General features: G+C 40.9%; 1 protein-coding gene across 5 annotated transcripts in view; it reads left to right on the top strand.

The window, feature by feature from the left end:
* Positions 1-17151, top strand: part of LOC149155464 (zinc finger (C3HC4-type RING finger) family protein) — a 276009-nt gene that overhangs the window by 82594 nt on the left and 176264 nt on the right. For all 5 annotated transcript variants that reach the window (XR_016263639.1, XR_016263638.1, XM_089445603.1 and 2 more), the window contains exons 6-9: positions 3742-3803; positions 3996-4204; positions 4296-4356; positions 4678-4855. Coding sequence is in view for 3 of the 5 variants with exons in the window: in XM_089445603.1 (XP_089301729.1) it covers positions 3742-3803; positions 3996-4204; positions 4296-4356; positions 4678-4855 (510 nt within the window). In the remaining 2 variants the exon portion in view is untranslated. The remainder of the gene's footprint in view (positions 1-3741; positions 3804-3995; positions 4205-4295; positions 4357-4677; positions 4856-17151) is intronic.

The following is a 17151-nucleotide window of genomic DNA, read 5'->3' as shown; positions in this document are numbered from 1 at the left end:
AGTGACAGAGGGAGCTTCAGCATCGAGAGTGTCTCTAGCCTGACAGAGATGTCAGAGTTGGGAGATCAGTTACTTACTTCTCAGTAACTGAGTTGTAGTGCAATAGTTAGCAGTGGCGGTGCTATGGGTAGCACGTTGCAACATGATGAGAGGGGATGCAGTGCAGACGCAGCAGTGGTAGTGGCAGGGCCATGGGCAGCAGGGATGTAGAGGGAGTTGTCGTACAGATGCAGCAGTGGTAGTGGCAGAGCCATGGGTGGCAGTATGAGATGCAGCAGTACATATGATGGACAGTAGGCCTAGCATTAAAGACTGATGCCGGATGATCAGAGTAATACTTAGTAAAGAGTATTGCTAAAGCACAATCCTTGCTAAGAGGTAGTGTTGATTTGGGGTAGCATCGGATGTGCTCTAGCCACGAAATTTGGTGGAGAGGCTAAGGCACATGAGATCTCCAATACCCAGAAAGGGTTTGGGCAGATTCTAAACAGTTTGGGAGATATTAAAATAATTAATATTTTTAATGGAGTCCCTAAGTCTAAACTTAGGGAAATTAAAATATTAATGTGAATTAATATAAAACTGTGTTAGAATGGTCCAAAAGTCATAGATCAAGCCATATCTAATCTTAGCCGTTGATTGGCTGTTGATTAAGGACTTAATCTTGGCCGTTGATTTGTCAACAAGAAAAGTATAAGAGGAGGCTTGAGGGTCACTTGGAGAACACACCAAGAGATCAAGATTTCGACTTTCTGGGGTTGGGTTTGCTAAGAAAGTTGAGAGAGTGATATGGAGTTACAGTTGGGGCAGTGAATACAGAAGCAGAGAGGCAGAGAGTGCCGGGAGGATCAGCGCAGCATCCGGGAAAGCTGACGTAGAGGGCAGAAGCTGGAACTGCAGGGAAAGTTTACGCAGAGGGCAGAAGCTGGAACTACCGGGAACAACCGGAACTGCCGGGAAAGTTGATGCAGAGGGCAGAAGCCGAAAGTGCTGGGAATAGTTGAAACTGCCGGGAAAGCTGACATAGAGGGTAGAAGAGGCCGACGCAGTCCCTAGAGGCTGACGCTGGGGTTTTTCATGGGGCAGATTGGAGCTGAGGAGTTGCTGGAGTGTTTATCTGGGGTTTCAGCCGGAGCATCTGTCTCTGAAGGAGTGGTACTACTGCTAAGATTTTTCTTTGTTGGGTGAGCCGGATTTGGAACCCAGATTGTATTCTGAAACTGCTTAATAAATCAAACCCTCAGATAGCTGCACTGGTTTTCCCGCATTGGGTTTTTCCGGGGACATTAGTCCAAAAATAACGGTGTCATTTGTGTGCTTGTTTCTGTTTCCTACAGTTGATTTGTAACGTGTTGAGCATGTAATTGTGTTTATTTTCAACATTTACATGGTAAATAACTTGTTAATTAATCAGAACAAGTAGGAAGAAATACATCAGAAAGTACATGGAGGGTTTCTAACTGTTAGACTTAGAAACTTCAACAGTTCATGCCCAAGTCAGGCACATGCAACACATTTGTAACACTGGTGCTTGCTTCTGACTCCCTTTGAATCTTGATGGTACCTCTCCCAACTGGAGTACATTTACTCTTGTTTCCCATCTGATTTTGGAAGTCCATCTCCTCCTCCTTGTAGCTAGAGAAGTAGTCTCTAGCTCCTGCCATATGAGCTGATGATCTATTGTCTATATACAAGACACCCTATGAAGATGAGTTAGAGAGGCAAGCTATCTGAGCAAATTCATTCTCCACTTTGGAAGACAAATCCGTAGCCTCTTGAATGTTGAATATCTCTATGGCCATATAGGAGAAATCTGAGAATTTTACTGGAGAAGTCCCCGGTATAATTTCTGTGTGCTTTTCTCTTCTTGCCCTGTGCAGATTTGCAACTGCAACTCTTGCTGCAAATCTTCTGTGCCTAGATCTACTTTGCGAATCAACTGATCTGCTCATCGGAACCCTCTTTCCGACAAATCCACTGCTTGCTGGAATTGCTACTGAGCAAATCGAAGTTTTCCACCTCATTGGTTCTGGAAATTGATTTTCTGCCCAACAACTCGCACTGGCCGTCTTGTGTAGATCTGAATTCTGTGCTTCAGATCTCCCTCTTAAACTGCACGATCTCTCGATCTTTTGCCTTTGAGCCTCTCAATAATGCTCTGATACCATGTGAAAATTCCTTGAACTGCAACAACTGGAATTAATTTTTCTAACTGATTAGCAGTTTATTTGTTTCACGACAAATAACGAATAAATCATAATGCAATTCTTCACAATAAAATTATGCCATGAAAGTAAAATCAGGAATTGAGAAATAGGTGCACACACATAAATTTGACATGATTACTTTGGACTAAAAGCCCTTAGAAAAACCAATGAAGCAAATGAGGGTTTATTTTATTATTATGCAACAAATTTTGAGAGTACAATAATTTGGATGCCCAACTAGCAATCCTCCAAAAAATATCTGGCCAAAATAATCTGGAGATCCCAGATATCCTCTGCTAAACAAATCGACCTCCTTTATCCTACTCAAGCCCCACACTAGCTACTTGCATTGCACCCTGGAATTTGCACTGTTGGCCCTAGGTAACTTGCACTGCCTGGAAATTGGCTCCAAGTGAGTCGTCATGCCTCCCTCTGCCTCTCGAAGTGACTTGCTTTGCCTCTTGGAAGCTGATTCGGCCTCCGACAACTGAATGGTCTCTCTTCCGACAACTTTCACTGGGGTTTCTAGTTGTTCGTACTAGCTTCTGCAACCCTCTCTGCAGATAATTTAGACTCATGTCTCCTGCCAATCCGACACTAGAGAAACACTGGAAAGCTCTCTAGTATCCTGCTCTTAGATTTTCTGTTGCTTCCTCTCTCCGACGCTCTCCCTCTGGCTTGAACTGCACCCTCACTGAAGTTGTGAGCTGGGTAGCTTGATCTGCCAAGAAAACACTGATGCTCGATGAATCTCTCTCCATCCCTTCGAGCTGCTCTTATAATCTCTCGTTGAGACTTCAATGGCCAAGATTAAATCTCTGAATTGCCTAATACCTTAAAATTCAATTGTCTTTTGTGTCTTTGGAGTTTGGACCCCCACCTTCTGGCAAGTCTCTTTACAATCAGTGGTGTAGAGGTTGTCTTCACAGTGTTATCTCATTATAGTCCTAGCTCCATCTTGAATCTTTCCAAATAGGACCAAGTATTTCTGGTTGCAGTTGAAGAGGTTAAAATGATGAATAGCTTTACAGAGTTCGAGGTAGGTAATTTTGTTAGTGTTTGAGAGACGTTTGTTATGGTTAATTGTTATCCATTCTATGTACATGCTTCTTAATATGTATCACAAATGTACCAAAACTAGAAATTTCTTCTTGACAATCATTTTATATAGATTTGGAAAAATATCCTATCTGTTCTCAAACAATGCAAGGTCCTGATTGATGAATTTCATGTTTCTCCATGAATTTTCATCAGCTTTCATATATGCTTTAAAGTACAAAGTGACGCTATACTCGCTTTTTATTGTCTTTCTGGATATTATTGAGTGCTATCAATTTTGTGTTCTTCATCCTACCTGCTATGCTTTGCTTTGCTAATAATATATACTACAGTCTCATCATGATGATAGGGTTGAAGTTTGAATTTTCATATTTGAAAGGAAAGATTGGAGAGGGGGAGGGAAGGAAAAATTTTTCCCATCCAAAGTTATGCAAGTCGGTTGTCATACAATATACTCAACATATTGATTTTGCAGCTAGAACGATATGGCGATGCCAGACAAACGCTTCTTTCTGGGCTGCAGGTTGATCCGTTCAGGTATACTGGTTTCTTTGAGAACAGACATAAGAAAATAGATTTCATTGATAATTCTCTCTTCTTGCTTGTCTTCCTGAAATTGAAAGAGGTTTCAATTGTTTTATATTTGGTTGTTTATTTCTTTTCACGGTAAGTCTATAAACTTATGCTTGAAGACAGTTGTCATTTCACCTCTCTGGGCTTTTATTACAGCATTCCCTTGAAGGCAGCATTGGCTGAGTTAGATAGACGAATTGGGTTAGGATCATCGGACGATATGACAAATAGGATTAAACGGGCCAAAATCCAGAGAACTGATGACTTTGAATGTACTCTATGTTTGAAGTTGCTTTATGATCCTGTGACTACTCCATGTGGACATACATTCTGCCGTGCCTGCCTTCTTCAATCCATGGATCATGGTAAGCTTTGGTTGACTAGAAAATGCCTCACAATTTTTCTGGCTGTAGGTTTTCATTTACCCCATCTAACATTTCTCTTGGTTTAATGTAGGTAATAAGTGTCCAATGTGCAGGACAGTACTACTACTAAGTCCTAGGACATACCCTTTAAGGTAGAAATTGGAGTTCCTCTCTTGTCCATTATATTATATTCTTGTCTTTTGTCCATTTACATAAAATCATTAATCCATATTTTGTCCATAATTTATTTTAAAAATGAAAATTGATGCCCATTTTTTGTTACTATTTTAACTAGTGCAATTATTTGACAGCTTTGAGTTTACTTTTAAGATAAATACAAGCCTGTCCATAAAATGTCAGCAGGGTTTCTACAGCTAATCAATATAGGGGTTTTTTGTAGATTTCCATTTTTTTTAATAAATTGACAAGCTTAGAAGGTGTTCAATTATATTGTATTGATTGGCTTTTCTCAGTGTGACTCTGAACAATATTATACAGAAAAATTTTCCTGAGGAGCATGCCGAACGAAAAGCTGAGCAGGAGACCCTGACACATTTAGGAATTCATATATTGCCTCTATTTGTTATGGATGTTGTGCTTCCATGCCAGAAATTAGCACTCAACATATTTGAGCCTCGATATAGACTTATGGTGAGCTATATTTTGATCTTATTAACATCAAAGATACTGTTCATGAGTACAATGATATTTGCTCATCATGGATACATGAAAAAGGTGTTTTAGTTAATGGAAGTTATTCTTAAGGCTGCAGGTTTTTCTCTATCTTTTCCAGAAATCATGTTTACATTACCACTGAACATTGTCAGCACAGATTCCTGGATACTGCAAATATGTTCTAACAGTTATTGGAAATAGGTCGAAAGACATTTCAGGGAGCTTCAATAGGTGTTTTGGCTAGAATTGCCACTTCATCCCTTGCCATCGGTTGTTATTTTCTTTTTCCTATCCTATTTACCCATTATCCAAGCTTTTTCTTGCTCAATTTCTTTTGCCGTTTTCCTAGTCAAAGTTAGTGTTTAAGAATATTTGTCTCCCCTTGAAAGGTGCAACTCTGTTAAATCAAGTGGTTATAAATAATCTACATAGTGATATCATTTCTTTTATTCCTAAATTTGTACATTTTGACAAACGATTCTTAATATTTATTTTACTGAACTCTACTGCACTTATTTTCCTTCTTTTTAACTAACCCTAATTCCCATTCCCTTATTTGAAATTTGTCACTTTCCCCCTTTTTCCACATCCATGCTGTTGAGGTTCTGCACCTTAATTTATAATATCTGTTGATTTTCTTTAGGGTTATAGTAAAAAACACAGTTAAACTTATGTTTCAGATGGGTATTTATCTTGTTAAATGCCAAACCTGAACTTCCTTTTTAGTTTGTGATCCCTGTGCGCATCCTCAATGATCAATATATTGCTTCAAAATTGCTTGAAATCATTGTCTAGATTTTGATGGAATAGGATTGCTGGCAGTTGAGGTTAGTCTAATACAATGAATCACATGCTTATCTTTTATGGTTACTGCCTGCTCCTGTTGTATTTCCTTATGTGTATCATATCTTTCTTCCAAGATAACTTCGATGTGTTCTGATCAATCACATTCATTTTTATACGTGGGTTTTCTGTTGGTAAAATAAACCAATGTTGCACTTATTGTGATATTATTTAAATCATCAAGATAATATTGCCAAAACTAACCTTGGTGATAATATCATTACTATATATTGCGATAATTGGCCCTTTTGAAATTATCATGATAATTTTTAGGTAATTATCGTGATAATTTGAAAATCAACGTTCTTTCAATGTTGTTATTACCTTATAACCAATTTTCTGGTCATTTAACTCTCAATTTTTAAAAGAGAGACAGGGGATTTAGCTTTGAGGATATTGTGACCATTTTCCATTAAGCAAACAAGGGGAAATCTATTGTTTTCATTTCCCATGATTGATCTTATGAGATACATACCCTAGTAGTTAATGATAATATTAAAGATTTAAATTTTTAACGTTACCATTAATTGTTTAAGGATGTTTGAGAGAGGTTCTAACCTCATTGAATTTCACATGGAGAAAGTAGAATTTTAGATCCCATTAAAAATTCAACAGATGTAGGAGTTTTAGGATTTCAAAATTGGCAGGATTGCCATCTTTCCATTGGATAATGGGATGTATGAGGGTATGAAACTGACTTTTAATCAAGAGCACCCAACCTTCTATGTATCTCGATGTTGATGGCATTGATTTTTGAACTCCTCTATCATGACCCTAGTAAAAATGTACCCTTCACTCGAGCAAAATAACTGTTTAGGCATGTTAAGATTTTTCTATCTTATTTTAATTCTTAGTGTGATATTGACGAGGAGCATCCGAATATAGGCAATGATTATTGATGCTATGTAACTATTTGTTGTAGCATGTTGTAGGCATTTAGAGCCTCTTTGTTGATGTATTTTGGTTTAGAGATGGATTTTCCTCGGTGCTATTCTGGTTATATGCACCCTTACTATATACATGAGAAACTTTGCATATTTGTGTCTAATGATTTGGATTCATATGGATGCACATGAATTCTATGTTTTTTTTCAAAAATTTAAAGTTGTCTTTTTTGGTCAACGGGTCCACTGATTTTGTTCTATAACATTGAGGATGTTGTGAGTTGTGACCATTTTCCAACAAGCAACCAATAGGAAATCCATTATTTTCATTGCCATGATTCTTCTCATGAGATACACTTATTTTTGTTTTGATGTGATTTTGTATCATGTTCTTAGAAAGTATGGCTTAAGATAAATATCATATTTCAGTATCGATATTTAATGTACCACTTGACATTTGATATATCTTATATATCAATTTTATTTTTATATTTATGTAACAATGTATTTATTTGATGTTGATGTTGGTTTAGAAGTTAAAAAAATTGAAAAAATGATTATTTTTTTGCTTTTTTAAATTTCTTGATAGTTTTCGATATTTTCTCGATGTTGCTGATAATTTAAATTTTGGAACCCCAACAATAAATTGTTGATAATGATAAATGCAACATTGAAATAAACATAGCATTTCTCTTTCTCTGTTAAATGATTTCTGTATTGTTGTCTAGACTCTGCATATAATTTCAATTATAATAAAATAATTTAATTTTGTTACAGTAGATTAAAAGATAATTTTGCCATTTATATTTATGATTCCTAAAAGTTGACTTGGCATTGGTTCTACCTTAAGTGGGTGCAAGTCTCGCTAGTTTTTGGTGAAGCAATAGAAACATACAATTTAACCTTCATATTCAATCAATAGAGTAAGAATTTAAAAAATCAATAATGAGTAAAGCACATAATGGTCCATGCCACGTTGACATTAATTGTTCCTTAGTAGTGAGAAATCGAATAATGTAACGAGTATGTTATGTTAAAGTCAAAATAGCAAGATTTGAGAATATGGCGATCGTTTTGGGTGTAGGAAGTGTCGTCGCTCGGATTGTATAGGCACCACGACAATGCTCAGGTTGGGGGCTATCACCCTGATCCCCGACCTCTCCGTTCTCGCTGCACTGGTTTTCCCAAGTTGGGGATTTTCCGAGGAATTTTGTCCAAAAACAATAGTGTTAATTTTGATGTGTGTGGGCTAGCATTTCTTAGTTCCAGTGCTATTTTATTTCCACAGTTTTTATTTGTGAAGGTTGTAGTGTGTTTATTTCGATGTTGTTGTAGCAATAAACTGAATAACTAATTTATCGGTTAGAAGAAATAATACCAGTTGTTGCAATAGGATTCCAGTTTTTGGAATTTTCACATGGTAATAGAGCATGAGCGATCATCCAGGAAGCTCAGAAGAAGAGAAATAATTTCGCTGCTCAGAGAGAGCAGCAGGCCGAAATTCCTGTGGCAGTGTAGTGCTCAGAGACAGGCAGGCCGAATTGGTGGGCCAACAGTTCGATTTTTAGTTGTAGGAGTGCAGAAAATTCGATTAGCCCAAGAGAGTGATTCCAACAGTTAGAGGGAGCAGCTACAACTCATATTTTCGCTGAGCAGATTTCTGGTTGGACGCAGAGGGTTTTTGCAGCAACAAAACTAGTGTTGGGTGGAAGAGAAAAGCACACAACAGAGGGAAAATTTTTCTCAGGGAACTTCGAGTCTCAGAAGTTCGATTTTTCCTTGTGGATTGGCAGTAGTTGTGAGCAGATCTTCTCGCTCTAGTAGGGAGTGCGAGTAGTGGAACAACAACCAAGCAGAAGGAAAGAGGAGATTTTCGACAATTTTCACTATAGGGCTTAGAGATTAGGATAGGGTGGATGGATCATCCAACTATGTCATCTGGAAGGCTAGGATGTCTTTCCTTCTAGATGAATATGGCCTGAAAGCCTACATTGATAATGTAGTGGCAGTTCCTTAGGATGCAGACTAGCTAAAGGAATATAGGAAGGAGATGGCGCAGGCGAAGCGTTTCATCTTGGATGGAGTCCGGGACCATATAGTCTCACATATAGCGACCAAGGGGATGATCAAAGAAATGTGGGATGCTCTCTCCACACTATACCAGGGTACTTTTGAGCAACAGAATATGTTCCTGGAGGAGAAGCTAAGATGCATCAGGATGTAGAAGCAGGAAGGCATAGATCCTTTCCTCACCAAGTTTCAGGAGGTCCAAGACCAAATTGCAGTTGTTGGGGCAATGCCTCAACCTTCAGAGCTAGTACGATTGGCTCTCAATAGTGTCTCAGAGGATTAACAGGTCTTCGTCCAAAGTATATGAGGCAAAGACACGCTACTAGGATGGGACATAATGTGGGTTGATTTGCAACAGGAGGAATTGAGACGAGCTGTGCTGAAGAGCTCCATCAGTGGCAGTGGACAAAAGGTGGTGAAGGAGGAGGAGAATGTGTCCCTAGCATCTAAGGGTCCCAGTCAAGGGCAGGGGGAGCAGAGAAAGAAGAAGAATGACCTGTCAAAGGTCAAGTGCTTCAGGTGTGGTGAGATCGATCACCACAGCACGCAGTGTCCTCTGAGGAGGAAGGACAAGTCGGAGAAGCATGACCAATAGGAAGCAGCGTCAGCTAAGATTGACAAGTTGCCCTCCAGGTTGGAGGAAGACTTCGCGATGATGGTAGCCATACATCTAGGAGTGAGGTGGGGTGACTTGGAGTTGTAGCCCCAAAGAGCTACAGATTTGGGTAGGGTCCTTGAGGAGTCCACCTCATGGATCATTACCTGGATATGGGGGCCAACATTATTTAGTGGCATGATGGATCAGTGGTAGTTGATGTCGTCAGTAGCAGAGTGATAGTTGCAGACTAGTAGCAGTCAGATTCTGAGGAGCGCAGTGTAGTGTTGACAGCAGAGCAGGTGGCTCAGTGTAGAGTAGGTAGCATCACATATTCTTCTGTGATAGTGCAGATGCTAGTAGCAGTCAGGGCTTGGGAGACAGATGCATCAAACTGAACACAGTAGATTCAGTATTTTGGAAGCTTCTTGGTTGCAGTAGTTGCAGTTGCAGCGACAAAAAACGAGAGGGAGTTGTAGTGCAGATGTAGAGCTAGCAGCAACACAGATGCAACATCAGAGTTGCGTAGTGGTTGGTGTGCAACAACAACCAGACATCAACAACGTAACAAAGATGATAAAGAGACAAGAGTGTTGTAGTAGGGTGTGCAACACTAGAACACATTCCTCACTAATTATTTTTTGTAGCATTGGATGTGTTCTAGCCACGAAATTTGGTGGAGAAGCTAGAATACATGAGTTCTCCAAAACCCACAAGTATTTTTTGGAAATTCCACCTAGAAGTGTCTCAATTAGATTATTAGCCGTTTTTAAAATATTTCTAAGTCTAAACTTAGGGAATATGGTTATTTAATCAGTATTAATTGAGATAAGGTGAGAATCATCTAGAAAATCACACAGATTGACTTCAAGATGATCCTAGCCATTGATTAAGATTTAATCTTGGTCGTTGGTGCTCCAACAATGGATTATAAGAGGAAGTCGATGGGCACTTGGAGAACACACTTGAGGACACCAGAAGTTCGATATCCTTGGAAAATTGATTTCCAGAGTAGCAGCAGTCAGCTGCCAGAGAACTAGAGATCGAAGCAGTCAGTGAGGGGTAGGGACAGTGATTCGGAGGAGATTTTCCAGATTCAAAGAATTATATAGGAGGGCTGAGTTTCCTCAATGAGGCTGCGCTGAAGCTTCAGAGGCAACAATTCGATTTTGCCAGATAGAGGGTCGATTCAGTTGCTAGAGGCTGGGAAGATTTCTGGAAGGGACCAACGAGTCATTCTCAGAGGCTGGATTGGGTAGACGACTTTATCAGTTGTAGGTCCAGGTAGAGCATATCAGTGGTTGCGCAGGCTTGACACAGAGGCTGGCATAGGGGTTTTGTGGAGCCCACGCAGAGCCAGTTTTGAAGCTAGATCAGTGCCGAGTGAGACAAAAATTGTCTCACTAATTTTTGTGGCCAGTTTCTCCTATAGTGGATTGCTAGTTTGTGCATCCAGATTGTACTCAGATTTCACTGCTGCATAATAAGATAAAGCCCTTATCCGTTGCAACGGTTTTCCCAAGTTGGGTTTTTTCGGGGACATTTGTCCAAAAAAAAGGTGTTAATTTTGATGTGTGTGGGCTAGCATTTCTTAGTTCCAATGCTATTTTATTTCCGTAGTTTTTATTTGTGAAGATTGTAGTGTGTTTATTTCGATGTCGCTGTAGCAATAAACTAAATAATTAATTTAATAGTTAGAAGAAATAATACCAGTTGTTGCAACAAGATTCTAGTTTTTGGAATTTTCATAGATTGCTCCCTCCTACATCTATATACCCATGTGTGGGCTTCCCTCATTATAGCTACCCTTGTACCATGGCATGTGGCTTGGAGCCTTCCCCTACTACCCCACTTCGTTCGATCATTATTTCATATGACACCTGCCATCTGATGAATGTACCATGGACTGGTCACTCCCTTAGAGGTTGAAACCACTTAATATGGTCCTTAATTAACCTCCTTCTTGAGCCTGGAGACAACTGTATGTTGATTTGGGGTAGCATTGGATGTACTCTAGCCACGAAAATTGGTGGAGAGGCTAAGGCACATGAGATCTCCAATACCCAGAAAGGGTTTGGGCATATTCTAAACAGTTTGGGAGATATTAAAATAATTAATATTTTTAATAGAATCCCTAAGTCTAAACTTAGGGAAAATAAAATATTAATGTGTATTAATATAAAAGTGGGTTAGAATGGTCCAAAAGTCATGGATCAAGCCAGATCTAATCTTAGTCGTTGATTAGGGACTTAATCTCGGCCGTTGATTTGTCAACGAGAAAAGTATAAGAGGAGGCTTGAGGGTCACTTGGAGAACACACTGAGGAGACCAGTCAGTTCAATTTCTGGAGCGGGGTTAGCTGAGAAATTGAAGCAGTGGTATGGTGAGCAGTCAAAAGGTAGCAAGTATGGAGCAGAGAGGCGGGATCAGCCATTGGAGATCATTGCTGAGGCAGGAGAGGTAGACGCAGAGGCAGCAGAAGACTGCACAGTCACTTGCTGGGCCTGTGTGAGTGACGCAGAGAGGCCCAGGGCTGATGCAGAGGGTTTGAGAGCCATGTAGAGGTTAGCCGGGCTGACGCTGGGATTGGGAGAAGTGCTGGAGAATTATTTCTCTGTGGGTAAGCTAGTTTGGCACCCTGTTGTACACAACAATTGCTGAATAATACAATCCTCCCTTGCTGCACTGGTTTTCCCACATTGGGTTTTTTCGGGGATTGTTGTCCAAAATATCTATGTCAATGTGTTAATTCTTGTGCTATGTTTGTTTTTGTATTACGGTGTGATATTTGCAGCTGTATTTATTTTAATGTTTATTGAAGGAATTTGATAAATAACTTATTGTGGAATAAGTAGGGAAAATAAATCAGTTGCTGCAGTGATAGAATCTTCACATGGTATTAGAGCAAGTAATCAGAGACAGAAAGGGAAAATCAGTTATGGGTCGAGACCACAATGCCGAGGCATCCACGTCAGGGGGCTCACACAGATTTTCAGAAGATTGCACAAGAGAGAGATTTCAATTTCTCTATGTTGGCTTCCAGGCTGGAAGAAGAAGTGGCGTGTATGACTGGTGTTGCATCATCAGAAGTATGGTATATAGACAGCGGAGATTCGTGGCATTTGATGGGAATCAGGGTGTGTTTCTCAGAATATCGAGAAGAGAAATGAACTTTCAGATCACCATGGGGAACAAGGCAAAGTGTACTCCAGTAGGGAAGGGTACCATAGTTTTTCAAACAAAATCGAGAGAACGGTTCCGTGCTACAAATGTACTGCATGTACCAGGATTGGGGATGAACTTACTTTCCGTGTCGCAACTACAAGGCAAGGGCTATGACGTCTACTTCATCAAGGAGAAGGTATATGTCAAACACCCGAGCTGGAAAAAGAAAGTGCAGATCGGGATCAAAAGTAATCGGTTGTATAGATTGCAACTAGAATCACCAATGGCACTAATAGGCAGTCATGGAGACAAGGACTTGAACGAACTATGGCACAGAAGAATGGGTCACTTGCACCATGGAGCTCTGAGAATTCTCAGGAGCACTGTAACAGGAGTTCCGGATCTGAGTACGGAACGAGATGATGTATGCAGGGGATGTGTTCTAGGAAAGTATGCCAAGACAACATTTCCTAGGAGCAAACACAGGGCCAAGAGTGTACTAGGATTGATACACTCTGATATTTGCGGACCTATGTCCGTCAAAGCTCTCAGTGGTGCCGAGTATTTCCTTACCTTCATTGATGACCACTCAAGGAAAACTTGGATTTATTTTCTGAAAACCAAGGATGAGGTTTTTGTTGATTCAAGGAGTTAAAGGCTCTAGTGGAGAATCTGATTGGGAAGAAAATAAAAGTTTTGCGCTCAGATAATGGTGGAGAATATGTTGATAAGGACTTCACTGATTTTTGCGCTAAGGAGGGCATCAAAAGAGAGTGGACAACTCCATATAATCCAGAGCAGAATGGGGTAGCAGAAAGAAAGAACAGGACTATTGTAGAAGCAGCTAGGGCCATGATGTATGATCAGGATATGCCAAAATTCCTGTGGGCAGAAGCATGCAACATAGCAGTCTATGTTCAGAACAGGACTCCTCATCGGGCAGTGGGCAAGATTACTCCAGAGAAAGTCTTCATAGGGAAGACACCTGAAGTTAGTCATTTTAGGATATTTGGGAGTCTAGCATATTGCCGCATACTCGAAGAAAAGAGGAAGAAGCTGGATCAGATTGCGGAAAAGGGATATCTGGTAGGATATAGCGAGAACGCTAAGGCATACAGAATCTATCTTCCAGGGAGCATAAAGGTAGTAGTACGACGAGATGTAAAGTTCATGGAGGATAGGGCTTTCAAAAGATCTCGTGAGATGCCTTCTGAGGAGTAGTCAAAAGAGGAGCCATTGGTTAAGCATCTTCAACCAACAAAAGTAAAGAATTATTCCTTAGGACAGGAAGGTTCTCAGGATGAGGAGGAGGAGCGAATAGAAGCACCTGCAGGCAGAGGAAGACTAGCAGGGAACTTCGTTGGATTCTGCGAGATGCAGAGGACTTGATCGGTGCGCCAAGAAACAATAAGAGGGAGCGAAAACAACCAGATAGATATCAGGCATTAGTAGCTCACGATGGAGAGCCTGCCAGTTTCAAGGAGGCAACTCAACATCAGGTTTGGCTAGATGCGATGGTAGAGGAATACAACTCCATAATGGTAAATGATGTCTGGGAGGTGGTGCCAAGATCTCAAGACAAATCAGTGGTAGGTTTTAGATGGATCTACAAGATCAAATACGCTGCAGATAGCAGTGTTGAGAAATACAAGGCCAGGTTTGTGGCTAAGGGGTATGCTCAAAAGGAAGGGATTGACTATGAGGAGACCTTCGCCCCGGTATCCAGGTATACGTGTATTAGGACTGTGATATCTCTTGCAGGCCAGATGGGATGGGAGATCCATCATATGGATGTCAAAATGGCATTTCTGAACGGGGTAATAGAAGATGAGGTATACATTGAACAACCAGAGGGCTTTGAAACTCATGAGAAGAAGTCTCATGTATGCAGATTGAAGAAAGCCTTGTATGGGCTGAAACAGGCACCGAGAGCATGGTATGGTTGAATAGATGGCTACTTGCAGAAGATGGGGTTTGTCAAGAGTGACGCGGATCTGAATCTATACTATCTGGTTGTAGAGAATGAGCCGCTAATCTTAGTATTGTATGTGGATGATCTCTTTCTGACAAGATCATCCAGACTCATTGGGGACTGCAAGAAGAATCTAGCCACATAATTCGATATGAAGGATTTGGGACGAATGCACTACTTCCTAGGGTTGGAAGTTTGGCAGCAGAAGGGGGAAATCTTCCTTAGGCATGGGAGGTATGCTACTGAAATCCTGAAAAGATTCGGGATGGAAGAATGTAGACTTATGGCTACGCCAATGATCACCAACTGGAAGAAGATTGATGCATCACAAGACAAGGATGTCGATCCCACCCTAAACATGCAACTCATAGGGTCCTTTATGTATTTGGTCAATACCAGGCCAAACATTTGCTACTTTGTCAACACCCTCAGTTAGTTCATGGTGGAATCGAAGAGGGCGCACTAGGCAGTAGCCAAACACGTTCTCAGGTATTGACAGGGAACAATTGATTATGGACTCTTGTACACCAGTAGTAAGGATATCAGATTGAGTGGATTTACTGATGCAAATTGGGCAGGAAGTTCAGTGGATCAGGAAAGTACCTCTAGGTACTGTTTCAACATTGGATCAGAATGACCTCATGCTGTAGTAGGAAACAAAATTCCGTGGGTTGGAACTCATCTAAGGCAGAAAATATGGCGGGAAGCACAACGTCGTGCGAGGCCATATGGCTTAGAAAACTGCTTGTGAATGGAAACCGGGATCATGTGTGATAATTAGAGTTGCATCAAGTTCTCCGAGAATCCAGTGTTTCATGATAGGTTGAAGCATATTGATATCTAATGTTACTTTGTCAGGGACTGTGTCCAACGAGGAGCTGTACAGTTGAGTTACACTCCTACAGGAGAACAAGTGGCGGACATACTCACCAAGGCCCTTGGAAGGACAAAATTTGACTACTTCAGGGAAAAGATGGGGATGGTAAAGAACCCGTTTCAGTAGAAGAAATGGGAGTAATAACTGCAAGGATGCAAATGGAGTTGCATTGCAGATGTAGTGTTGGGAGAAAGGACCAGCAACAACACAGATGCAGAGGGAGTTGTCGTACAGATGCAGCAGTGGCAGTGGCAGAGTCATGGGCAGCAGTGCAGGATGCAGCAATGCAGAGGATGTTGGGCAAGGAGGCTTAGCATCAGCATAGGGACCGATGCCGGATAATCAGGGTGATACTTAGTGAGGAGTATTACTAGAGCACAGTCCTCGCTAAGAGGGAGTGTTGATTTGGGGTAGTATCGGATGTGCTCTAGCCACGAAAATTGGTGGAGAGGCTAAGGCACATGAGATCTCCAATACCCAGAAAGGGTTTGGGCAGATTCTAAACAATTTGAGAGATATTAAAATAATTAATATTTATAATGGAGTCCTTAAGTCTAAACTTAGGGAAAATAAAATATTAATGTGTATTAATATAAAACTGTGTTAGAATGGTCCAAAAGTCATGGATCAAGCCAGATCTAATCTTAGACATTGATTAGGGACTTAATCTCCACTGTTGATTTGTCAACGAGAAAAGTATAAGAGGAGGCTTGAGGGTCACGTGGAGAACACACTGAGGGAGACCAGTCAGTTCAATTTCTGGAGCGGGGTTAGCTGAGAAATTGAACCAGTGGTCTGGTGAGCAGTCAAGAGGCAGCAAGTACGGAGCAGAGAGGCAGGATCAGCCATTGGAGATCAACGCTGAGGCAGGAGAGGCAGACGCAGGGCTTTCAGGCAAACGCAGAGGCAGTAGAAGACTGTGCAGTCACTTGCAGGGCTTACGTGTGTGACGCAGAGAGGCTCAGGGTTGACGCAATCAAGCAGGGGCTGACGCAGAGGGTTTGAGAGCCATGCAGAGGTCAGCCGGGCTGACGCTGGGATTGGGAGAAGTGCTGGAGAATTAATTCTCTGTGTGGGTAAGCCAGTTTGGCACCTTGTTGTACAGAAAAATTGCTGAATAATAAAATCCTCCCTTGCTGCACCGATTTTCCCACATTGTGTTTTTCCAGGGACTATTGTCCAAAATATTTGTGTCAATGTGTTAATGCTTGTGCTTATGTTTGTTTTTGTATTACGGTGTGATATCTGCAACAATATTTATTTTAATGTTTATTGAAGGAATTTCATAAATAACTTATTGTGGAATAAGTAGGAAAAATAAATCAGTTGCTGCAGTGATAGAATTTTCACACTGTACATTCTAAAGCCCATTATGGAAGGGCATGCCACTATGAAGTGCCCACTTGGTTCCATGATTTGTAAGCTCATTTGCTCAATTGCATTAATGAATTGTTGTACTGGAAGGTGAGGAGACACATTGGATCTTATACAGGATTGTAGGTGGGTCTTCATCTTGGGGTTTGGTCTCCCTATACGGGATCCAAGCCCTCCAGAGGGTCATGATGGCACTTGTAGGGTGAGCGTTGAGAGCCATGGGCCTCCACCATAACAGAGAGCAGATAGCCACACCATGGGATCCTTCAACACCACCTATTGCTTTCTCGTGTCCCAGTTATTCGATGATGATGATGCACTTGGACCACATTGCCCAGCCAACTACACACTTGCACCACACACTTGACAGTTGATCTAGGGCCTAGATGGGGTTTTATCTCACCTAGAGAGACAAGAGAAGGCTTGCATCATCGTTCCAGCCCCTATAGATGGATCACAGGCTTGCTTGATTTAGTTGGAGACCCATGAGGC

This window comes from Pinus tabuliformis, chromosome 9 (genome assembly GCF_031772625.1).
Source record: "Pinus tabuliformis cultivar Carrire ecotype Pingquan chromosome 9, CPIR1, whole genome shotgun sequence".
Classification (NCBI taxonomy): Eukaryota; Viridiplantae; Streptophyta; class Pinopsida; order Pinales; family Pinaceae; genus Pinus; species Pinus tabuliformis.
The sequence above is the reverse complement of the archived record's forward strand: the minus strand, read 5'-3'. Positions and strand labels throughout refer to the sequence as shown.